This window comes from Bufo gargarizans, chromosome 3 (genome assembly GCF_014858855.1).
Source record: "Bufo gargarizans isolate SCDJY-AF-19 chromosome 3, ASM1485885v1, whole genome shotgun sequence".
Lineage (NCBI taxonomy): Eukaryota > Metazoa > Chordata > Amphibia > Anura > Bufonidae > Bufo > Bufo gargarizans.
Genome location: NC_058082.1, coordinates 348050626 through 348076775, shown reverse-complemented (window position 1 = coordinate 348076775; position 26150 = coordinate 348050626). Strand labels below are relative to the sequence as shown.

The window sequence follows — 26150 nt, the reverse complement described above, 5'->3', positions numbered from 1 at the left end:
GCTGGAAGTAGCCATCAGAGGATGGGTACATGGTGGTCATGAAGGGATGGACATGGTCAGAAACAATGCTCAGGTAGCCCGTGGCATTTAAACGATGGCCAATTGGCACTAAGGGGCCTAAAGTGTGCCCAGAAAACATCCCCCACACCTTTACACCACCACCACCAGCCTGCACAGTGGTAACAAAGCATGATGGATACATGTTCTCCCTCTGTTTATGCCAAATTCGGACTCTACCATTTGAATGTCTCAACAGAAATCGACACTCATCAGACCAGGCATTTTTCCAGTCTTCAACAGTCCCATTTTGTTGAGCTCGTGCAAATTGTAGCCTCTTTTTCCTATTTGTAGTGGAGATGAGTGGTACCCGGTGGGGTCTTCTGCTGTTGTAGCCCATCCGCCTCAAGGTTGTGCGTGTTGTGGCTTCACAAATGCTTTGCTGCATACCTCGGTTGTAACGAGTGGTTATTTCAGTCAACGTTGCTCTTCTATCAGCTTGAATCAGTCGGCCCATTCTCCTCTGACCTCTAGCATCAACAAGGCATTTTCGCCCACAGGACTGCCGCATACTGGATGTTTTTCCCTTTTCACACCATTCTTTGTAAACCCTAGAAATGGTTGTGCGTGAAAATCCCAGTAACTGAGCAGAATGTAAAATACTCAGACCGGCCCGTCTGGCACCAACAACCATGCCACGCTCAAAATTGCTTAAATCACCTTTCTTTCCCATTCTGACATTCAGTTTGGAGTTCAGGAGATTGTCTTGACCAGGACCACAACCCTACATGCATTGAAGCAACTGCCATGTGATTGGTTGACTAGATAATCGCATTAATGAGAAATAGAACAGGTGTTCCTAATAATTCTTTAGGCGAGTGTAGATTTTGATAGATTTTTTTTGTAATGTAAAGAAAATTGCATAAATAAAAACACTACTCCATTTGATTTGTCGATATTTGTGCCAGTTTATTTTATGATAAAGAAGGTGGTAACAAACAAGTCATTTTTAAACTTGGCACATTTTAGGCACCAGCTAGCTTTTGATTTACAATGGAAGTCAAGTAACTAAAACTATAGCTAAAACAAAAAGACACACAAAAGATATTCTCTATTTGTTCAAATATAAAAATATCTTTTCAAAAGTGCAACAAGTTGCGTTAAAGTGGTTGTTTCACTTCAGCAAACGGCTTTTATCATGTAGACCGAGTTAATAGAAGGCACCTACTAATATATAGCGATTGTCCATATTGCTTCCTTTGCTGGCCCGATTCACTTTCCATCACATTATACACGGCTTGTATCCAGGTGTTCTGACCACCCTGTAATCCAGCAGTGCTGGCTGTGCTTGAATACTATAGGAAAATGTGCCGACTTCTCTGGTTGCTGGGACTGCAGTATATCCGCATCTGCACTGCAGTGGTGGCAGTAACCCTGGAAAACAACAAAGAAGGCAATATGGACAATCTCTATACATTATATGTCCCTTATATTAACTATATCCAAATGATGAATGCCATTTGCTGATAGGAGACAGCTGCTTTAAGTTAGGTCTTGCTAGGTCGATTTTCATGATTAACCAGCCATTATTCAATTTAAGGAAAGATATTGCAGTTGCACCATAAAAGGCTTTGTACTGCAGGCTATGCATAAACTGTTAAAGGGGTTATCCCAGGAAAAGCAATACTATGCAATGAACAGGGCATTTCAAATTACTTACAATAGTATAAGTTTTTTTTATTTTTTATGTACATTACAATTTCTTCTTTGGTTGCGCCCCCTGCTGTTTATCCTCCTAGTCCATCTTCTTTCGCATTCAGAAGTGGACTAACATGCTTAGTAGCTTCCCAGCTCCCTTCACCTCCCCTCAGCTGGCGTAATGCTCTCAGAGAATCTAGTGGCCAAACATATGCTACTCATTCATCCCTACTTCTAAATATGTACCTATATCTCAGTCGAGAAAGAAATTGTGGGGGCATTACACACCATATGTATCTCTGGAACTATGTCAGGGATTATTTTGTATGCAAGGGAGGAAGGGGTTAACAGCAGCTAACAATGCATCCTGGGAGATGCAGATGCTTGATGAGCTGGTACCCACCCACAAAAAGGGAAGAAAGTCCTCCGGATAAGGCTAGTTTCACATCTGCAGCTGTCTTCTCTGGTAGTCTGTTCTGGTCTGTCCTGCTAGAATTCTCCAGATCCGGCATTGCCAGACACTACCGTCTGCCCGCCAGACGTCTTTGAATATAATGGGGCCTGGCATAGATCCATCTGCTACCCAGCATATATGCGCAAAATAGTCTGGACAATTGTTGGGCCAATTCCCGGCATTCTCTGCCAGGATGAGTAAAAAATAAAATGTTTTAGAATTAGTGGGACAACCCCTCTAACAATCTACTGACTGTAAGAATAGCTGTAAAGCAAGGCTTCAATACCAAAATATAGGAATCTTGACAAGAGCGAATGACAAAAATAGTCAGTTTATGCAGTGGCAATATACAGTATCTTTACCAGAAAAAAATGGCTTATCAACCACATTGAAAACAGTAACATAGAAAGTTTTACAATTACATAGTTTTTTTCATTGAAATGGAAGGTACACTAAGCATTTCCACTGGACTGTAAAATACATTTTAAAGCAGACATTCTATATTATTGTCTGTATTAGACATGTGATCTCTTTTTACTTCTCATTTATTCAAGTCTTCCATCAAAGTCATAGATTTTCAATGGTGAGGATATGGTAATGCCCTCTCAACAGTGGTTACTTAGCAATTTTATGCATCAGCTTATACAGTATAAATGGTTCAAGCCAGAATATGGTACAATCATGTATTTAGCACTATACATGGGTCTCCAGATCTCTCAAGTCATGAAACAAAATGGTTTTCTGGGTCTCAGTTTGCATTTGTCATAATACACACAGAACCCAAGAAATGGGAGGTAAAACATGCATCTACTAAAGCTTCAGCCAATGGTCAAATGTGTTGACTAGGCCAGAGTGATGAGCGCTAAAATATATCCTTCAAGTCTACTAAGTCTATGGAAACAATGGTGTGGTACAGAAAAAAAAAAAAGATAAAATTAAAAACTTTAATAAGAAATACCCTTTAACTAAAGGGATTCTTTACTTACTGATCACCATTGGAAGAAGTTGGTTCTTCTACTGTTTATGGTTAGCTAGGTTTTTTTCAGGATCAGGACAGTCATGGCATACCCTTGGGGATATGCCATAGCATCAATAGCAGATCAGTGGTGGTCCAACTCAGCAACCCACCGATCAGCTGTTTACCCTTATACCTTGATGAGGCCACAGCTGATGAGCAGGAGTGCTAAGACTCAGAACCCCACTGATCTCCTGAGGGTACGCCATCAATATCCTGATCTTTTAAATCCACTAGCACAGCAGACACTTTGTAACAAAAGTCTGCCTGTCTACTCCATAGGTCATAGAGCAAGTAGGAGTAACCCAATGCTAGACAGAAAACACAAGTGCAGGGTCATGGTTCTACCTATACCTTCCCTGGGTTGACAAACCACATGGCTGCACTATAGGGGTTTGAGGTTTTGTCTGGTTTATTTACAAGCAGATTTTTTGTTAACTTTTATGGGGGCTAAACTTTTAGCATGATCTAATTATGAAGGAAAGAAGCTACTATTAACCTTATGCACCATTTGTGTACTTTGCTATATTGTTGGCTGCATTCAGGGAACTGAGTACAATAGAAATTAAATTTATATGAAAAAGCTATATTGAACAAAAAAAAAAAATGCATGTAATCTGTGACAATATTCGTATGATTACAAAGGGCAACAAAAACCCTTCTCATACATGGCAAAAAATTCAGGACCATGAAGCATTTCAGCAAAACTTCAACATCCAGTCTAAGATCTATGTTCCCCGATACTATTCCCAATCCTCCATGATGGAAGGGAAGAGACAACTATAATGGTGTCCACAAATAGGCACTTTCATTGGGTGCAACTTTTCTTTAGGTAACAAAACTGAAGATGGACGCCTTTTACACAGTGATCTAAAGTACAAATGGTGCAGCGTGAATATAAGCGCCTTTCTTTCTAATGCCAGTAGTAAAACAAGGTCTAACAATTTCAAAGCCATACAAACTTCTATTTTAGCTATAGTTTTCTTAGGACATATAATGAACACCTCAGAAGCCATTGCCTGGTAGGTTGCATTTGCAGACAAACGATAGCTTTTAGCTTAATTCCACAGACAAGAAAAATAAGCACATAAAAGAACATTTCAAGGGATATTGTATTGCAAATCTTCCCACATAAAACTATATACCGGTATAGGGACTATGGTCAAGGTCATTATATTGTACATAGGCTGAAGTAGACATGCAAGCCATAAAAATACAGGGTCACTTTTTAACAATGGTGGCGTGCCTTTTTCTTTGAATAATTATACTCTGAACACTGTACATATCCTTACATATTAAAGGTTTAATGCAATCGCTTGCCAGTATTGCTGAATACATGACAAACCAAACAAATCCTGAAAAGAAAAAAAAACAAACATACAAAAATATTACTGTACAGAGATGCAGATTCATGATCTATCATATGCTCCAGACCCAAACAGTCATGGTTCCAGTATCATTTTCATACTTTGCGGGCCAGTATTGGAGTTTTTAACCCATTAAGCGCAATCTACAGACAATGATTTAGGCAAGATATTACAGGGGTTGTCCGTCAACAATAAAACCTCCCCAAAGGTTTTCAAATAATAAAAGATCATGCACTCACCATAATCCTTCTCCGCTTCCAGTGATGCCACTGCAGTCTGTGTTTACAGGCTGCAGCTGCAACATAGCTGTAAGGGTGCATTCACACGACTGTGTGTATTTTACGGTCTGCAAAACACGCATACCATCCATGTGACATCTGCATTTTTTTGTACTTAAGTAAAATGGTGCCGAAGTCCGCATTTGCGGTCAAGAATTGGATACGTTCTATCTATTGCGGAACAGACATACAGATGTGTAAAGCACACGGATGTTTTCTGCTATCTGTTCGCATCGTCACCTCCGTTCCGCAAAAGATAAAAAAATGTCTTCTACTTTGCTGCAAAACGCGGACTGTGGTCCCATTGAAGTCAATAGGTTCGCAACGAAACGCAGACACTACACAGACTACATCCATACATTGCAGATCCACCGACCGTAAAATACATATGACCATGTGAATGCAAAGTAAACAGCACGCGACCACTGCGGTCAATCACTGAGCTCAGCAGTATACGGCACAAGACAGCTGAAGCCAGTGATTGGCTGCAGTGGTCATGTTCTGTATATAGCTGTGACCACTGCAGCTTGTAAACAAAGACCAGAGGGGAGTTTATGTTCTTCCACATCTAAGGTCTTTGGGGAGGCTTTAATAAGAACCTGGACGCCCCCTTTAAGTAGATGAACACTGCATCTAAAAAAATGGCTTATCCACTGACGCCAATGTCGCAGTGACCTCGATATCATGCTATTACAAGCAACATTCAGAAGGTGCCTACTCAAGAGATATTGCTTTGGAATCTCAACAAATGTAGTGACTGAACTGGACTATTTTCCGTGGTAACATAATACAAAATAATTAATGCTCACAAAAAAAATAAAAAATTAAAATAACCCTTAGCTACCCATAGGGGCATGTTTGCATGACCCCAGTATACTACTAAGCAAGAGACATACACACAATGAAATGTTAGACATGACTGAAAAAAAAATGTACATGAATGTAATATACAGAATTCATAGTCTGAGACAGTCGGGAAAGACCTAGCACTCTTGTGCCACTGTCAAGTCACATATGCAGAGTGACAGGAACATGAAAGCACGTCTGGGACAGAGAATGTGTGGCAAGAAAATGGCATTAGCAATGGCTCAGTCAAGGATAAACTTATTTTCTGCTTTTTAACCTCCGCATTCTGTGGTTGAACTTGAAAATCAACCAATACAACAAAAGATTGTGAAAAATGAGCAAAACATGAGGTAAATTTTCCCTCCTTGATTCAGGTTCATAAAGTCCACAAATACACATTTGTCAGCAAATATTATCATATGCAGATTTCCATTTTAGCATATGGGAATAAAGCAGTGCAGAAGTAGTCCGCCGATGACAATTTGTTTTAGGAGGAATGGACATTTCTATACTGCTTTCTGTGGAATAGGAAGAAGAAAAGAAAATGAAATAAAATCACAGCTGGCCCACAATCAGGCACATATAGATGTTGAATCCCTGGCTAGATGAAGGTGCGACATGCGCAAAACACGTAAGCGTGAGGACATCAAGGAGTTTTAACTAGTAGTAGTTAAAGTTATATTTCATTGTCAGGTGCTGGGTTCTATGTAGATTTATGGTTACATAAAAAGTTGGCGTGATTTATTCTCACATTCTCAATTTTACCAGTGATGGCCTAACCTCAGCATAGGCCATCAATATCTGATCAGCGGAGGTCCAACCTTGCACCCCATCAATGTGCTGATTTGGGGTAGCTTTGTCGCCAAAACTACACCGCTTTATCCATGGGGCTGGTTACTGCAGTGCTACGGTATCCAGCTCCGTCCACTACACAATAGACGGAGCCACATAATTCCACAGCTAATCAATGGGGTGCTGGGACATTATATATAGAGATATTGATGGCCGCATACATGAGAAAGATTTTCTTGAATCTGCTACCTCGTTCTTACCCTCTCACTTGTCCCCAACAATGTCCCTCATAGTCAGCATTAAGAAACTAAAGCCTGCATGACAGAACATGACAAGCCAAACAAAAAAGTGTGTGGTTTCCATTGTCAGTAGGGAGATATTCGAGAAAGCTAAGGTAAAACAAACACTAAAAAGGCATCTTATCATAGGAACTACTAAAACAGTGAATCATGGCTTCAAACCAGGTTCAAAGTAACTGAAAACCTTTAAAAAAGGAGGAATAACAAAAGAAACCACGCAACTTGGGATACATCCACACGTAGCAGATCAGCTATGAATTTTACCTAACCAAAACTGCACAACTTGACCTGTGGTGGACACTTAAAATGTAAAGGGGGAATTTCACTGCAAGCCAAATCTCCACAACTCGTGTAGAATGGTTGTGGATTTTCCACACCAATATACATCCTGTTTGGCCGAGCCCTTGGGGAGGGGGGGGGGGGAGGCGGGGGGATATAAGGGAAATAGTCTTTTGGGGGAAGAAAAAATAAACAAAACAAAAAACACACCTGTCTTTGTTTCCTATACCAAGCAATCACTGCTCAGCTTTTATTCCATATTCTGAGCTTGAAAAAGGAACGTTGCGTTGCTCGGTGACTGGGGGCAACAGGTAACAAAGTTTTTCTTTTAGACAAACTTGTAGAGTTTTAAGAAAAGATGCTGCAGAATTGTGATTTTAGGAGGGAATGGAAATAAATATTAAAGCATGTGTCAGGAGAGACAGACATTGGGCCTCCATTTTTAATTTGCAATAACTAGAAGGGATCTCCAGAGGATAGTAAACATATTCTGTGCCCATAGACAAACACCTGTGAACACAAACTGTTCCTCAGGTTAGCGGTCAAGGGCCAACGTCTAAGTCAGTATATATAGTTTTACAACTAATGGTCAGTGATTAAAGGGGTTGTTTTACATACTTTACTACTGATGGCCGACCCTCAGGATAGACCATTATTAGTTCCAACACCCCGCATCCCCAATGATCAGCTGTAGAAGCCATTGAAGTGAATTGGAGCAGCGCTGTAGTAAACCAGTTCTATTCACTAGAAACGCGCAGAGCGGTGTCAGTACGGCACAGACTTCCAGCCCTGGTGCTACTGGACAACATTTTATTGGTGGGGGTGCAGGGTGGTGGGAGTCCCACAAATCAGATATTGATGCCTACCCCGAGGAGAGGTCATGAATATTAAAGTGCCAGAAAAGCCAAATTGATGTGGCACCATAAAATCAAAAGAAAACTGCAGCAATTTTGGTAAGAAAAATAAAGAGCACTTAGAAATTTGCTAAACACATATTAGTCTAGAACACCAGGCATTATCTTAGTGACAAAGAGGTTTTACAGCACACCCAGAGATTAGCTGATTTTATGGACTGTAAGTGCCGATTCACACCACTGTGCCCAGTCCAAGAAACATGGTCCATGTGACGACGAATCTCCCAGACCGTCCACGGCTCCCCTGACCCAAACTGACTGCATCAGTGTCACTTCCTTATCATGTGAGCACAGTACAACAGACTCGCGATCAGATAGGAACTGACTATTGTAGAACACCGAGATGCAGCCAGTTTGGGTCAGGGAAGCAGAGCTCAACCCGGGAGATGCGGCGTCACATGGACTGTGTTTCCTGGACTGAGCACAGAAGAGTGAATCAGCATTAAGGCTCAGGTAAGAGCTACATCGCCACTGTTTACCAGGCACGGCTCCGTAGATTTTATAGTGGTGGTATCTAGTAATGCAGCTCAGCTACTACAAAGTCTACAGAGCTGGGCATGGTAAACAATGATGGGACATCCATCAACCAGCTGACTGATGGGGGTGCTGAAAATCAGAGCCTCACCAATTTGACACCGATTGCCTTATCAAAGTCCAGAAAAAAACCTTTAAAAGGGCAATGGTCAGCAGATTTGTACCTATGAAACTGGCTGACCTGTTACATGTGTGCTAGGAAACTGAAGGCATCTGGGTCGGTCCCATGTTCATATGCGCCTGCACTGAGAAAAATGATGTGCAAATGAGCCTCTAGGACCAACAGTCGAGATGCCATTACTCCTAAGGGCTCTGCTCTCTCTGCACTTTGATTGACAGGGTCGGTCAAAGTGGAGAGGGGAGTAAGGACAACGCCCCCGTTGCTCCTAGAGGCTCGTTTGCAGATATTAAAACACATTTCTCAGCAATGCGGACACATATGAACACGGGACCAACACAGATGCCTTCAGCTGCCAAGTGCACATGTAACAGGTCAGACAGTGTCATAGGTACAAAACTGCTTCAACTAATTACTGTGTTTTGGGAAGGATCTGATATCTTTTTGGCACACATTTCTGTGTCACATTTATGTTTGACAAGATCATGGAGCAGAAACTATTGTTTCTATGGAATCTTCTGGATAATCATTCCAAAACATGGAGTCTGTATTCCATGCAGGACAAATCTACCTGCCTCTATCTATTTAGTCTGAGACGAAAGGCAAGCATGCAGGAAAAAAAAAATCCTACTAAGCTTTACCATGGAACTGCAGCATATATGCAAAAAAAACACACACATTTTAATAAATATGAAAATCCAAAGGGAATACAACTAAAAAATAAAAGCATATGTCTGCTCGCAGGCATACAGGATATGAGACGTTATAAGCCTGATGGTTATAACACAGCTTATTCTTTCTACAAGGATATTGCAATCCAGCGGATATTCAATATCAAATATATACCTCTATATAAGGATATATATATTTATATATGTACACATAATATCTAGATTATACCACCCCCTTATTTAGATGGGGGCTGACTTTATGAACAAATAGCAACTAAAAGACAAATCTGTTCCACAGTGGGCTCCTCCTAATGCTGCATTTCTTAACTTTGTAGAACCCTACTGAAAAAAAAATAAAAAATAAAGAAGAGGTAGATTTAATGTCTATGTATAGATCTATATATATGCATATATAAAAAAGGCTGATTGCAAAAGAATCCATAAGATGGTAGGATGTGGTGGGGAGAAATGACTGACACTTAATGCTGCAGTGCCTGCTGCGTATGCAGCCGAGAACACCCTAGAAAGAAACCCTGTCAAACAGAAGATTGCTACATTGGTAGATATTTCTTGTGCTGGAAAGTGTATTGCTATCAGATTATGGGGAGGGAATAATAACAGGACGTATGTGCAATGTTCTTTTTCAAACTGAACAGAAAGGAGCAAAAGGGAAGGGGGTTAGCACCAAGTGGCCTTTCACGACGGAACGGATTTAGCCACTTTCATTTTCTTTTGGGAAAAACAAAAAATTAACTTGCGACTCAAACAGAGAAAAAAAAAAGTGGTTAGTGAGAATTTGGAAGAGACAGGTGCGGCGGAGGAAGGTATCGCTGGGCCAAAATTGCAGCGTCCAAAGGGCTCATTGGCTGAGCATCATATCCCAATCTTCTAATAGGGGGGAAATTGCCAAAATGACGTTTTTGAGGAAAGTTTTTGGCTTCATGAATTGTGTTCTTCTCTTCAGCCAAAATAAGCTGTTGTCGCATGTAGTTTTCAAACTCATACTGTGAAGACTCCTCCGTCACCTTTGCCTACGGGTCAAAAAATTGAAAGTCATTATTGTTGTACCCATAGCAGTAGTTCAACATTTTACCTGTCCTTTTTCAGCACTTACTGCAGCAATTTTGAATAGAAAATAAACCTGCAATACTTAAAAAAGGATTGACCAATCTCGCCGGCTCCTGTCTCCCTCTCACTACAATGGGAGTTACAGACACATTTGAGTGTCAGCCTACTCCGCTGTTTCCTTAACCTTGCGGACACGGTACTTACCTGTACGCCCTGAAGTCTGAGTCCTTGCACGGCATCGGGACCTGACTTCTAAGGGAGCCGAGGAGATCCAGCCTCAGGTAACTTGTTAGTGTATGACTCAGTGTCATACACTTACAGGCAATGCATTATAACAAAAAAATGTATTGTAATGCATTGCAGAGGGGATCAGACCCCCAAAAGTTAAGGTCCCAGAGTGGGACAGAAATAAAAAAAAAAAGTGTTTTCAATAAAAAAAAAATAAGTTTCAAGTTAAAACAAGAAGTCTCAGACTATTGAGACACTAAAACGTGATTTATTTTAGTTTAAAAAAAATGGTATTAGTGTAAATTTAAAAAAAAATATTGATGCCGCATCCGTAAAAACCTTCTCTATAAAAATATCACATGACCTAACCCCTCAGGTGAACACCGTAAAAAAATTCTAATAAAATGGTGTCAAAAAAGCAATTTTTTGGTCACCTTACATCACAAAAAGTGCAATACCAAGCAATCAAAAAGTCATATGCACCCTTAAATAGTACCAATTGAGGCCTCTTTTACACTTGCGTTGTCCGGATCCGCCGTGTACTCCACTTGCCGGAATTACATGCCGGATCCGGAAAAACGCAAGTGTACTGAAAGCATTTGAAGACTGATCCGTCTTCAAAATGCTTTCAGTGTTACTATGGCACCCAGGACGCTATTAAAGTCCTGGTTGCCATAGTAGGAGCGGGGGAGCGGTATACTTACAGTGCGCGCGGCTCTCTGGGCGCTCCAGAGTGACGTCAGAGCGCCCCATGCGCATGGATCACGTGCCATGCGATCACGTGATCCATGCACTTGGGGCGCCCCGACGTCACTCTGGAGCGCCCCGGGAGCTGCACGGATGGCAAGTATACTGCTCCCCCGCTCCCCGCTACACTTTACCATGGCTGCCAGGACTTTAGCGTCCCGGCAGCCATGGTAACCATTGAGAAAAAGCTAAACGTTGGATCCGGCAATGCGCCGAAACGACGTTTAGCTTAAGGCCAGATCAATGCCTTTCAATGGGCATTCATTCCGGATCCGGCCTTGCGGCAAGTCTGCAGGATTTTTGGCCGGAGCAAAAAGCGCAGCATGCTGCAGTATTTTCTCCGGCCAAAAAACGTTCCGTAACTGAAGACATCCTGATGCATCCTGAACGTATTTCTCTCCGATCAGAATGCATTAGGATAAAACTGATCAGGATTCTTCCGGCATAGAGCCCCGACGAGGGAACTCTATGCCGGAAGAAAAGAACGCAAATGTGAAAGAGCCCTCAACATCTCATACCGAAAAAATTTTGCCACTACATAAGACAATCGCCCCCCCAAAAATATGGCTTTCAGAATATGGAATTACTAACAACCTGCTCTATAAAAATAGCTCATGATCTAACCTGTCAGATGAACGTTGTAAATAAGATAAAAATAAAAAAAACGGTGTCAAAACAGCCATTTTTTTGTTACCTTGCCTCACAAAAAGTGTAATATAGAGCAACCAAATATCATCTGTACCCTAAAATAGTACCAACAGAACTGCAACCTTATCCCATAGTTTCCAAAATGGGGTCACTTTTTTGGAGTTTCTACTGTAAGGGTGGATCAGGAGGTCTTAAAATTTGACATGACAACTTAAAATTATCCCAGTGAAATCTGCCCCCCAAAAAAATCATAGTGTTCCTTTCCTTTTGCGCCCTGCCGCGTGCCCATACATCGGTTTACGACTACATATAGGGTGTTTCTGTAAACTACAGAATCAGGGCGATAAATATTGAGTTTTGTTTTGCCGTTAACAACATTTGGTGTAGTTTAACCCTTTAGGGACACAGCCTTTTTACACCTTAGGACCAGGCCATTTTTTGAAAATCTGACCAGTGTCACTTTAAGTGATGATAACTTTAAAACGCTTTGACTTATCCAGGCCATTCTGAGATTGTTTTTTCGTCACATATTGTGCAAATTTCAAAGTTTCAGTTTCTCTACTTCTGTAATACATAGTAATACCCTTAAAAATTGTGATGACTTTACATTACCCATATGTCTACTTCATGTTTGAATTATTTTGGGAATGATATTTTATTTTTGGGGGATGTTACAAGGCTTAGAAGTTTAGAAGCAAATCTTGAAATTTTTCAGAAATTTACAAAAACCCAATTTTTAGGGACCACTACAGCTCTGAAGTCACTTTGCGAGGCTTACATAATAGAAACCACCCAAAAATGACCCCATTCTATAAACTACACCCCTCAAGGTATTCAAAACTGATTTTACAAACTTTGTTAACCTTTTAGGTGTTGCACAAGAGTTATTGGCAAATGGGGATGAAATTTGAGAATTTCATTTTATTGCCTAATTTTCCATTTTAACCAATTTTTTCCACTAACAAAGCAAGGGTTAACAGCCAAACAAGACTGTATCTTTATTGCCCTGACTCTGCCGTTTACAGAAACACCCCATATGTGGCCGTAAACTACTGTACGGACACACAGCGGGGCGTAGAGTGAAAGGTGCGCAGTTTAGTTTTTGGAAGGCAGGTTTTGCTGGACTGGTTTTTTGACACCATGTCCCATTTGAAGCCCCCTGATGCACCCCTAGAGTAGAAACTCCATAAAAGTGACCCCATCTAAGAAACTACACCCCTCAAGGTATACAAAACTGATTTTACAAACTTTGTTAACCCTTTAGGTGTTGCACAAGATTTAATGGAAAATAGAGATACAATTTCAAAATTTCACTTTTTTGGCAGATTTTCCATTTTAATATTTTTTTTCCAGTTACAAAGCAAGGGTTAACAGCCAAACAAAACTCGTTATTTATGGCTCCGATTCTGTTGTTTACAGAAACACCCCATATGTGGTCGTAAACCGCTGTACGGTCACACGGCAGGGCGCAGAAGGAAAGGAATGCCATACGGTTTTTGGAAGGCAGATTTTGCTGGACTGGTTTTTTTGACACCATGTCCCATTTGAAGCCCCCCTGATGCACCCCTAGAGTAAAAACTCCAAAAAAGTGACCCCATTTTAGAAACTACGGGATAGGGTGGCAGTTTTGTTGGTACAAGTTTAGGGTACATATGATTTTTGGTTGCTCTATATTACACTTTTTGTGCGGCAAGGTAACAAGAAATTGCTTTTTTGGCACCGTTTTTTTTTTTTGTTATTTACACCATTCATCTGACAGGTTAGATCATGTGGTAATTTTATAGAGCAGGTTGTCACGGACGCGGTGATACCCAATATGTATACAATTTTCTTTATTTATGTACGTTTTACACAATAATTTCATTTTTAAAACAAAAAAAAATGTTTTAGTGTCTCCATAGTCTAAGAGCCATAGTTTTTTAAATTTTTGGGCGATTATCTTATGTAGGGTCTCATTTTTTGTGGGATGAGATGACGGTTTGATTGGCACTATTTTGGGGTGCACATGACTTTTTGATTGCTTGCTATTACACTTTTTGTGACGGAAGATGACAAAAAATGGCTTTTTTTACACCGTTTTTATTTTTATTTTTTTACGGTGGTCATCTGAGGGGTTAGGTCATGTGATATTTTTATAGAGCCGGTCAATACGGACGCGGCGATACCTAATATGTATACTTTTTTTTTTTATTTATGTAAGTTTTACACAATGATTTCATTTTTGAGACAAAAGAAATCATGTTTTAGTGTTTCCATAGTCTAAGAGCCATAACTTTTTCAGTTTTTGGGCGATTATCATGGGTAGGGTATGATTTTTGCGGGATGAGATAACGGTTTGATTGTTACAATTTTGGCGTAGATGCGACTTTTTTGATCACTTTTATTACCTTTTTTGGGAAGTAAGGTGGGCAAAATTCCAATTTCATCATAGTTTTTAATTTTTTATTTTTATGGCGTTCACCGTTCGGGTAAAGTAACATTACCGTTTTATAGATCAGGTCGTTACGGACGCGGCGATACCAAACATGTGTAGGGAATTTTATTTTTTTCATTTTTAATCAGTGATAAATGCGTTTTTTGATTTTTACTTTATTTTTCACTTTTTTCACTTTTTTTTTGACCCAGACCCACTTGGTTCTTGAAGATCCAGTGGGTCTGATGTCTGCATAATACAGTACAGTACAATATATATTGTACTGTACTGTATTTTACTTACACTTTGTCTGAACAGATCTATGCTTTCAGCACAGATCTGTTCAGAACCATGGACAGCAGGACGCCTGAGAAGGCGTCCTGTTGCCATGGGAACCTTCCCCGTCTGCTCAGTAGTGGCCAGAACTGCGCAGACGGGGAAGGGTAAGGACGGGGCTTGGGGGGCTGCCTGGGAGCTCTCTCCCTCTCCATTCGGGGGACTGCAAAGGCACAGCAGCCCCCCGATCGGAGAGGGAGGGAGCTCCCTCTTACTGTTAACCTTTTCCATACAGCGGTCCGTACGGACCGCTGTATGGAAAGGGTTAAACGGCTGACATCGCATCACCGATGTCAGCCGTTTATACCAGGGTGCCAGCAATGTGCTGGCACCCTGGTATACCCACTAGACGCCAACGATTACGCAATGGGAGGTGGGCGGGGGATCTCGATCCCGCCTACCGCACCGCCCGCCTCCCGCAACCCTCCCCCTGCACCTCCCACCGTGCTCGAACAACTCAGGGGTGCAGGGGGGAGGGATACAGGAAACAATTTTTTATCCTAAAGTTTCTGATCCCCGCGGTCAGGGACCGCGGGGATCAGAAACTGCAGAAATCGCAGCAAACCGCAGGTCTGAATTGACCTGCGGTTTGCCGCGATCGCCGACATGGGGGGGGGGGGTCACGGGACCCCCCCCCGCGCATTTAGCCTAGGTGCCTGCTCAATGATTTGAGCAGGCACCGGGTTCCGATCACTGCCAGCCGCACGGCAGGGATCGAAAATGCACAGGGCGTACATGTACGCCCTGTGTCCTTAAGTACCAGGGCACAAGGGCGTACCTGTACGCCCTGTGTCCTTAAGGGGTTAAAAAATGAGGCCATTTTTGGGTGGTTTATATTATGGAAGCCTCACAAAGTGACTTCAGACCTGAACTGGTCCTTAAAAAGTGGGTTTTGGAAAATTTCTGAAAAATTTCAAGATAACATCCCCAAAAAAATAAAATGGCATTCCCAAATGATCCAAACATGAAGTAGACATATGGGGAATGTAAAGTAATAACTATTTTTGGAGGTATTACTATGTATTATAGAAGTAGAGAAATTGGAAATTTGCACATTAAAAAAAAATAAAAATAAAAATTTATAAATAAAAATGAATTTTTTTGACTCAATTTTACCAGCATCATGAAGTACAATATGTGACGATAAAAACTATCTCAGAATGGCCTGGATAAGTAAAAGCATTTTAAAGTTATTCACACAATGTGACACTGGTCAGATTTGCAAAAAATGGCCTGGTCCTTAAGGTGAAAATGAGCTCGGTCCTTAAGGGGTTAAGCCCAGCCACCACAGGCGGGCAAGATAGGACAACCCCTTTAATGGCATATTCAATAAAAAATAATAATGAATTATTATGTTGTTTAAACATAAAGAGCACCTTCAGTACATTACCCAGTAACACCTCCCCCTGCAGTAAACAGCAGGTATGATGAGTCAGTAATGTAGAAGATGGATGGTTAAACCCAGACCATATACGGAAGAATGGTTCACTTCTCGTCCTCCAGTTCTTACCTCTTGTGAGTTCTCTGGACTGGTGACATGATCAATGTCAGGCACAACTTGTAGAGGGCCACTCAAAGAGGACATGGATTGCCTACAGGTAAACATACAATGTTATAGAACATATTCATTTTCGGCTATTAATGGATGCTCTGCTAAAGAGGGGCTGTTCCTGGTTTTACACACAGATGATTTTAGCCTGCACCAGAAAAGTAACTAAACTGATCTGAACAGAGGGACAACTGATCCGACTGAAATATAGGACAACACTATAGGTGGCAAACAGTGATAATATCAAATGAAAATATGAGGGCAAGAATAGACAAACATGCAGCAAAAGGTGTCACAAAAGGTCTATCCTATACAGTATGGCCCAGATTTACTATTCCTAAAGATGGTGTACGATTAGACCGGGTGGGTCCATACACACTTTTGTCGGACGCTATACAGACTACTGTTTGGCTTAGTAGGAGACATATTAGGTCCACCCCATTCAATCTATGCCAAATGAAGCTCTGCCCCTTTCCACTAACCCTGACCCCCAACGTCAGAAAAAGTGTAGAAACCTTAGGCGAGTAAGCCAAATTATGCCACTTGACAGATCTTTGGTGCAGACACTTTAGTAAATCTGGGCCACCCAGTGGTTATTTCATTCATTCTTATATGCTGTTTACATACGTTAGGTTTAATTTTTTTGCTGAACTGAAAAGCACAAAAAAAGGACAGTATTTAACCAAAGGAATACTTTTGAATAACTGGGCAAAATACTGTGAACAGTATAGCCAGCACAGCAGTTACTAACCATGAGGATATGATGCCTCCAAGAGACTCTAAAACTTCTGAGGCAGTCAAACGCTGTTGTGGGTCCAAAACCAGCAACTTTCTAATGAGGCACACTGTGTTCTCCGACACCCTGCCATCTCTGTTAAAGGTAGAGAACAATTTACTTAAGATTAAATGATTTTTTTTTAAAAACTGCGCAAACATACTGTACGGTTAATGAAAAACCACCATATAAAAGTGTACCATTTGAACATGTAGCTACAGCTTTTAGTAACTATACTCCACAAAAAAAAAAAAAAAATATCACATTGCTTAGGATATTGATGCGACCCACTTCAGACCAAAAGTTCTAACAATGCACTGCGTGAAACAAAAACACACAAAATGTCAGCCCCAGATCAACAGGCTTAATAACACAATTCTCATTATATTACTGCAGAAAAAATTTAAGCTCATTCTACCAAATAAAACACCAAATGCAAAAAATTGTATGTCAGAGCGATGGTGCAGGCTCAGGAGCTGGGCCTGCATCATAACGTGTGGGTACCAGCTGCATTATACACCTGGCACCCTGCCTCTCACAGTCAGGATTGGAGATACCCAATTCAGGCAGTTTAAAACTTCAGAAACCAAAAAGACAAACCAGGACCAATGCTCAAAGTGGGCCTAAAGGTCAATAAGATTTGTACATTTTTCTAAACTTGGCGATTCATGGCCCAAAACAGTCTTAATATTACACATCCTAAAACTAAACTAGGCAGAAGATGCTCCAAGTCACGCTGGCCCAAGATGTGTGATATTTAGTGAACGCTATTAGACACTTTTCATTACACCAACTATTTGCTGGCTTACTTCAGACTACTTTTTTGTGCCAACTGTTTGCCACATTTTGTGACTCCTCTTACACACATCCAATACAGCAAATCTGATTTCCGTTCCAAGATGCTTAAAGGACACGTCAGCAGATTTCCACCTGTGAAACTGTCTGACCTGTTACATGTGCGCTTGGCAGCTGAAGGCATCTGTGTTGGTCCCATGTTCATATGTGTCCACATTGCTGAGAAGAGTGATGTTTTATTATATGCAAATGAGCCTGTAGGAGCAACGGTGGCGTTGTCGTTACCCCTGGAGGCTTTGCTTTCTCTGGCTGCGCTTACTAAAGTGTACAGCACAGCACGAGACTTTAGGAAAAGTCGGGACCAGGCGTGACCATGCCTACCTGGCCTTCTCAAAGTACAGAGGGTATGGCAGTTGCAGAGAGCAGAGCCTTTAGGAGGAATAGCAATGGCCCCATTGCCCCTAGAGGCTTATTTGCATATATAAAAACTTCATTTCTATCAGCAATTCGGGCACATGTTAGGACCAACCCAGATGCCTTCAGCTGCCAAGTGCACATGTAACAGGGTCTGCCAGTTTCATAGGTACAAATCTGCTGACATGATAAGTGTCTACCAGAATACAGTACTAGAGAGCAATTGTAAATCTCTTTACCTGTCCTTATGCCAAACTTTATTTGAGGTGAGAATGGGTTCCCTGAAAATGGAACTATTTGAGGGGTTCCCCCACAGAAATGTAGTTGTATACAAGTGCAGCAATGCACAGACTATACTTGTGAAGACCTGAAATGCATTCTGCACGGTGTAGCCAGTTTCATAAAAGAATAAGGAGCACATATGTCACGTGAGCAGACGTGTAAACCCTGAGTAATGGGAAGAGGTAGCCACTCACTCTGGAATAGAATATTCTGCTGCCTTAATTTTGCGAAAGAGTTCCTGAGGTATGCTGTCATAGAATGGGAACTGGCCATATAACATAGTAAAAAGGACCACTCCAAGTGCCCACATGTCGCTTGGCTTGCCACGGTATGGACGACCTTGATACAAGTGGAAACAGTAGTTAAAACATGTACAAAATAGCAGATCCAACTCCAAAGAGATTTATTTACATCTAGTTCACGCATAGCGATTAGTCATAATTTGTTGATTTTGGCCACTTTCACACTGCCCGCTCTTCGGGCTATCCAGCAGCTCCCCTGGTCAGCTCAATCGCCAGATCTCTCCCTCACAGAGAATATCTGGGACTGGATGGGGTGACAGATCCCCCATGCTCAGCAGGCAACAACCACCTTGGCTAAACTATGGGCCCTAGAGCTTGGAATGACGTAACACTGGAGGATATCCAGCATCTATATGACCATTACCATGCCAGGGCAGCAGCGTGTATCACAGAAGTGGAGATGCCACCCAGTATTAATGTGACGCTGCCTTAACTTATACCCTGCTGCAGAACCCATAGTAAAGGGAGCACCATCTCCAAGCACCACTAGCAGTTTACACTTGGTCAATCTCCGCTCAATTGCATTAAGTTTTCCATGTGCTTTTTTTTTTTTTTTCCCCCCCATTTTCTTCTAGTGAATAATAAAAAGATTTACACCATTTCTGTGTTTTGTCTAAGAAATACTAGTGCAAAATGGCATTATTCATTATTTTAAAGAACAGCTACTTCAGAATGTCCAAGAATGCTGATAGTTACTGACAACCCCTTACAATATCCATATACACAGGGCTCTAGCAATTATCCAAAGTGGTGATAAACAGCTCATCCCTAGATACAGGCCAGAACTGCAGCTATGGCACTGGGAAAGAACACTGAAATGCACACAGAGGGAAAACCAATGGAAGGGCAGATTTCACAGAAGGGAGACACCTCCTGCTTCTGAGTGAAATGCAACTGTGTATCTGAAACACTGGAAAATATGGCTGAAAATGATATTAGGGAATCCCCAAAAAAGACCTGTTCCTTCATAACTCTGATTGTACACTTTAAGGGTCCATTCACACGTCCGCAAAATGGGGCGCATCCGTTCCACAATTTTGCGGACCGGGTACGGAACCATTTTTCAAAGGGGCCGCAAAAGATGCGGAAAGCACAGTGTGCTGTCCGCATCCGCACTTCTGTTCCGCGGCTCCGCAAAAAAAAAATAGAAATGTCTTTTATAGGACGTTCTATTATAGTGCTGGCCATGTGCGGGAGCCGCAAAATGCAGAACGCACATGGCCGGTGTCCGTATTTTGCGGATCCGCAATTTGCGGACCCTAAAACTGTTGCGGACGAGTGAATAGACCCTAAAGGGGAGTCTTTCACCAGGAAATGGATTGTTAAAGGGTTTTTCTCTTGTCAGCAAATGACATTTATTATGTAGACCAAGTTAATACAAGGCACTAATGTATTGTGATTATCCATCTTGCTTCCTTTGCTGGCTTCATTTATTTTTCCATCCCATTATACACTGCATGTTTCTGGGGGTTACAGCCACTGCATATGACTGCATATGAGATGGCTAGGATGGAATCTGGTGTGTATGAATTCCTATGCGCGCTCCCACGGTCCAAGCCACCAGAGAGGCCTGTGTTTTTTCCTATAGTGTGCAAGCACGGCCACCACTGGATTGCAGGGTGGTCGTAACCCCTGGACATGAGCAGTGTATAATGTGATGGGAAAAATAAATGAAGCCAGCAAAGGAAACAATATGGACAATCACTATACATTACTAAGTGGCTAGTATTAACTTTATATTGAGAAAATAAGGGTGATCTCCTCTGGGCATATGTTGTATATAGTATAAATATGTATATTTCCAGTTCAGCAAATAATATCAAAATAGATACAAACACAAACAATAATGACACTAAAATTCCAGATATGCTAACAGTCCAGGACTTGATATGCTGCGGGCCAATAATATAATAATGGATCGTAATAAAAAATTAAAAAAAAAGACTAAAAAAATAGGTATTTGATATATAAAAGGTCATCAGCAAGAGTCAGTCTCAAGATGGTCGCAGTTTTGATGAATATGTCTATATATAACTCGAAAAGAAATGTATTAGATCGGCCCTCTGATGGCAATGCACTCCAATCAAATGATTAGTAGCAGTGCCGTATACCACTGTAAGAGATTAATAGGAGTTGCAGTTTGTTTCGATTAGTTCGCCACTTTGTTGAAACAAACTGCAGCTCATATGGTATACCGCACTGTACTAACCTACTGATTGGAGTGAATGCAATCCATGTTTGAGATTACATTCAGAGGGCCGGTCTAATTCATTTTTTTCAAGTTGATCTATAGACATATTTCTTAAAACTGTGACCATCTTGAGACGGACTCTTGCTGGTGACCTTTATATGGTTTTTTATTTTAGTCATTTTTATGAGGATTCATTATTATTACAATAGCTGCTGGCCCCGCAGCATAGTCCTGGACTGTTAGCAGATCTGTAGTTTTAGTGCAATCGTTTGTGTGTTTATCTATTTTTATATTATTTCCTGAATTAGAAATATACATATTAATATACCATACACAACATACGCCCAGGGGAGCCCACCATTATTTTATTTTCCAGAAAAGTGAGAATCCTTGCAATATTTTGTTTACAATGGATCTAAATTTCTCAAGGGAGCGGTCCCTTTTACTATTTATACCTAGCATTAACTTTGTCCACAAGTGCCATTTGCCGAAGTGAGACAACCCCTTAAGGGTCCATGCACACGAACGTATTTTCTTTCCGTGTCTGCAAAATACACACGGTCATGGGCACAAGCCCTTAGGCAGCCAACGTAATGGTGCCTTTCACTTAGTGATCTGTTGCTTCATTCACCATATGCAAATGAGCAGTTAAGTGCACCAAGAGCAGACCCAAGACTATGCAGGGACATTGGCACACAGAGTGGCTTGGACCCACCCTTTTTTTTTGCATGTGGATTAAAACTACTTTTTCTCCAAAATGAAGCAATGGATCTTTACGTGAAAGGTATTATTACATTTAACTGAGCTAGCTCTTTAAATGAGTGGTTTAACTTTACATTTCATGGTGACAGATTCCCTTTAAACCCTACAGGACCCTAAAATCCTATATAAAAAGGGAGGTGTAATCTAGCTCAGGTCACCAAACAACAATAACACGGTAAACACAATTACCCTTAGTCCCAGCACAGGTTACCAAAATGAATTTTAAATATACTCAAGTCTCACACTGTTCAATCAGTTTGGTCCTCAGGATAGGTCAGCAATATCCTATCAGTGGGGGTCAGACTACTGACAACCCCACTGATCAGCTGTTTGAAGAGGAAGCGGCGGTCGTGTGACCACTTCTTTTCTCTTAAGATTACACTGCTCGTCTCGGAGGTGCAGTGTAATTACAAGTCCCCTTTCCTTTCAGTTGAATGGAACAAGCACTTGTAATTACTTCTCTTCAAACAGCTGATCAGCGGGGGTGCTGGGAGTCGGACCACCACCGATCAGATGTTGATGAGGATAGGTCATCAGTATATACTGTCTGCACAGCCCCTTTAACCTCACAAATGGGGGTTTTATGTCAACAGCTATAAAAACCTGAATCAAAATTAGTACTGCGCCCCTTGCAGTTCCCCCAAGTGATATTAGCCACTTACCACTAAGTACATCAGGACTGATATAAGCCGGACTTCCTCTCTGATCCTTCAATAGGTCGTCTTCACTCACCAAGTGTTTCCCTAGGCAAAAGTTGGTGATGGTTATTCTATGTGTCCTGGAAAAAATGGAGGCAGAGTATAAATGTGGACAGTAGACCCAAAATATACAACTGTGTGCTACCTATTGAAATTACAACTTTGTACATCTGGCAACAGGGCTAGAATTGAACATGATGTACAACAAAAACTCTATGAAGAAAAAGCAGAATAGTCACGGGATCCCATGCAACTTTTCCAGCACAGGAAATGATAGAAGCTGCACAGAAATGTTGCTGTACTGTCCTATAGCTACAGGTATTTGAAGGCCTGCATCAATTACGTTTAGCAATTCTTTATCTGTACAAAGAAATGGACTGAAAAATATCTAATATATATATATATATATATATATATATATATATATATATATATATATATATATATATATATATATATAGCCAGCATTATGTAAACCTGTACACTACATACAGATAGATCTGTTCCATGACAGATCAGCACTTCAGGAAGCGCAAGTAATGATCAGGTTCACATACTTTATCCTGTATAACATATTTTCATGCTGAACAATTTAATTATCAGCCGGTAAAAGTCAGAAAGGGTGGCATTGAGCCATGGATGTGGGGTATTTGCTTCCCATTGCAGAAAAAGAGGGAACAGGGAGGCTCCTGCTGCAGCCAGCTGTCTCACAACCAGTTACAGAATTCTGAAGATAAGGGGGAAATGCAATACGAGATAAATTAGGCTAGAGGAGATAATATGGAAGAGAAAGTCCACAATTTTGTCAACTGTTCCATTGAAGGTAATTAATGTTTAATCATTAAGGCCCCTCTGATCACTAGAATAGGGGTGCCCTGCACACCCTCATTACTGTAGTGGGATCCCCCAGCAATCAGACATTTATCGCCTATGCAACAGAAAGGAGAGAAATGTCATTTGTGGGATAACTAATAAATGGCCGCAACCTAATGTGTATCAATTTCACTGTTAAATGCTATGTAGACCATTGGTGGCATTTTTTTATTATTATTATTGCATTATACTTAGTTTAAGCTAAAAATCATTTTTTCAAATTGTCTTTATTAACAATATGGAATCCTTTATTCTGTACAGAGCTGACATGCTCTACTAGCTGCCTGTAGATTACTTTTGTCTTTTCCGTCATCTGAGGAGCAGACGGACATCTTATCTCTGACTTTATAAACACTCATCAAGGGTCCATTCACACGTATGAACGCAAAACACGGACACCGGCCAAGTGCGTTCTGTTCTGCATTTTGCGGACCGCACATGGCCGACACTATAATAGAAATGCCCGCGGAACAGAAGTGTGCTGTCCGCATCTTTTGCGGCCCCATTGAAAATGAATGGGCCTGCACCCGTTCCGCAAAATCCCATTTTGCGGACGTGTGAATGGACCCTAAAGCTCAATCCTTATCTTACTGATAAGAATGTGGCCTAAATAAGTTTTTATGACCTCTCAGTAGTTTAGAGATAAGGTTTTGCACAAAGTGAAAGTGTCAGTCATGCAGTTAGAAAAACAATTAACCCTTTGTGACTGAACAGGTCAATATTTTTAATAAAAACCAATTGAAAATATGATTTTCAGCCAAAAATAAGTTAAATGCAATTATATAAAAAAAATACATATATATTGACTCCAAAAAGGTGTACATAGCCTTTAAAGGGGTTTCCGAGATGATTACAAATTTGCCCCATGCCAAAAAATGCTTTAAAATAAAAATAAAAAAATTATAAAAAAAAAACCTCAGTCATATCTTCCTCTTTCTCCAGTGCCATGCTCTGTGCTGCAGGTCCGGTTCTGCTTCTGTTGTATGTCTATAGACTGCAGCAGCGATGTGCAAGTATACAGCAAGTGATTGCTGCAGCCAATAACTGTCCTCAGCGGTTCTGTGAAGTCATGAGCTGTACATCTGCAGCCAGTTTATGAACAAACAGTGGGAGCAGCACCAGACCTACTGCACAGAGTGGTACTAGAAGAAAGAGGTAGGTATGTAGGACCGAGATCAGCAACCTCTGGCACTCCAGCTGCTCTGAAACTACAACTCCCAGTATCCTCCTTTCACTTCCATGGGAGTTACAAGAACAACAGAGTGTGAATGCTGAGAGTTGGAGTTTCACAGGAGCTGGAGTGTGAATTAATATTATCGGCTGCTACGTGCCAGGGACTTAAAATCATTGCAAATTAAGTGTTAGGAGCCAAAGGTTATTTTCATTACTTCACATTTTAGCTACAAGGAGGCAGAAGGATTTAATGAACAGGATTGTGCTAACTGTCCTTTTAATAAACCCTTGTGTGTACATGCATGTGGGTGATGTACTGGACTATGCATTGAATAAAGGTAGGAATCTCTATTATCCGAGACTGAACAGGCTGTACTCTTGGAGATGAATCATCCTCATTAAGCCAATAGTTTTATACATAAGCCCACGCTAATCTACGGGAGAACACGCCAAAGTGCCACAAACACGTTCTTTCTTCCACTTCAAATGCAAAAATCTAAGATTCAAGAGTATTTTAAAAAAATATATATCACACACATTTAACACATTAAAATCACATTTTCTGCACAAGGGCAAATACAACGAAAGGAAACATCTGCACAGATACAGACAGGAAAGCTGCATTTTTGTGTGCAAAGTAAGCTTTATTCTAAATAAAGATAAATGGGTGAGAAGTACAAGCATATAGAAATCCACATCACTTGTTAATAGAGTTTCAAATGGATAGTAAAGAAAAAAAAAAAAAAGTGGAATGCCTTAAGGGGAATAGGTCAGCTCCACAAAAAAATAAAAATAAAAATAAAAATAAAAAATACTAAAGTAAGCGGTCTATGGTGTAAGTGGTGCTGGGTAGATACTGATATTGCACTCCGAGAAACCAGCAGTAAAATGCATTGACAGGACTCCTCTTTGAGTCACAATGCATTTTACTGCTGGTTTTGTTGGAGGACAGTGTCCTAATGCAGGCGAATATGAAAATAAAAATTACATAACCAGACTCTGCATCACTTACAATATACACTGCTTATTCTAGTTGGGGGTTGTTTCAAAATACACACAAACACCACAAGATTGAGGTATTCATGTGTGAATTTAACTGTAATACAGTGTAAATGCCTATGGAACAGTGGTGGATCTGTAGGGACCCTGGGTTCTGTGTACATGGCTCTGCCGCATGTATGGGGCCTAACACACAGAGGCGAATATTACACCTTCTGGGTTCTTCAGATAGGAAAGTCTCCTTCCATACTAGTGGGTATAAATAGATGATGGGAGAGATCTCTGTACTGACCCCTGATATATTTATACATAGTAATTAGATCTCCCCTCAGTCGTCTTTTTTTTCTAAGCTAAAATAAATCTTAATTTTTAAAATCAGTGGGTACGGTAGTCCACCAATTCCTTATATTAGCTGTATGCCTAATGTGACCCATTTGAATACCATCTTAAATTTATCAGTGGTAACTTCATTTGGCAATTCCCTGCCCAAGCCTCCAACTTATCCAGATTCACTTATAACACTGTATGACCCGCTTTTGCGCAAATTACCGTACACATTTAGGGTTTTGTGCCATGACGAACGTAGCTGATCTTTTATGTGATAACGCTACCATTTAAAAACCCAGTAACCGCCG

The 26150-nt window shown here is 40.9% G+C and overlaps 1 protein-coding gene across 1 annotated transcript in view; it reads right to left on the bottom strand.

Annotated features, from left to right (window-relative positions):
- Positions 1-945: 945 nt before the first annotated feature.
- The window catches only part of STK40 (serine/threonine kinase 40), a 50507-nt gene continuing 25302 nt past the window's right edge, over positions 946-26150 (bottom strand). The window contains exons 7-11 of the mRNA XM_044287727.1: positions 22435-22550; positions 18712-18856; positions 17003-17122; positions 16213-16294; positions 946-10293 (exon numbers count right to left, since the gene is read on the bottom strand). Coding sequence (XP_044143662.1) covers positions 10048-10293; positions 16213-16294; positions 17003-17122; positions 18712-18856; positions 22435-22550 — 709 coding nt within the window. The 3' untranslated portion in view covers positions 946-10047. The remainder of the gene's footprint in view (positions 10294-16212; positions 16295-17002; positions 17123-18711; positions 18857-22434; positions 22551-26150) is intronic.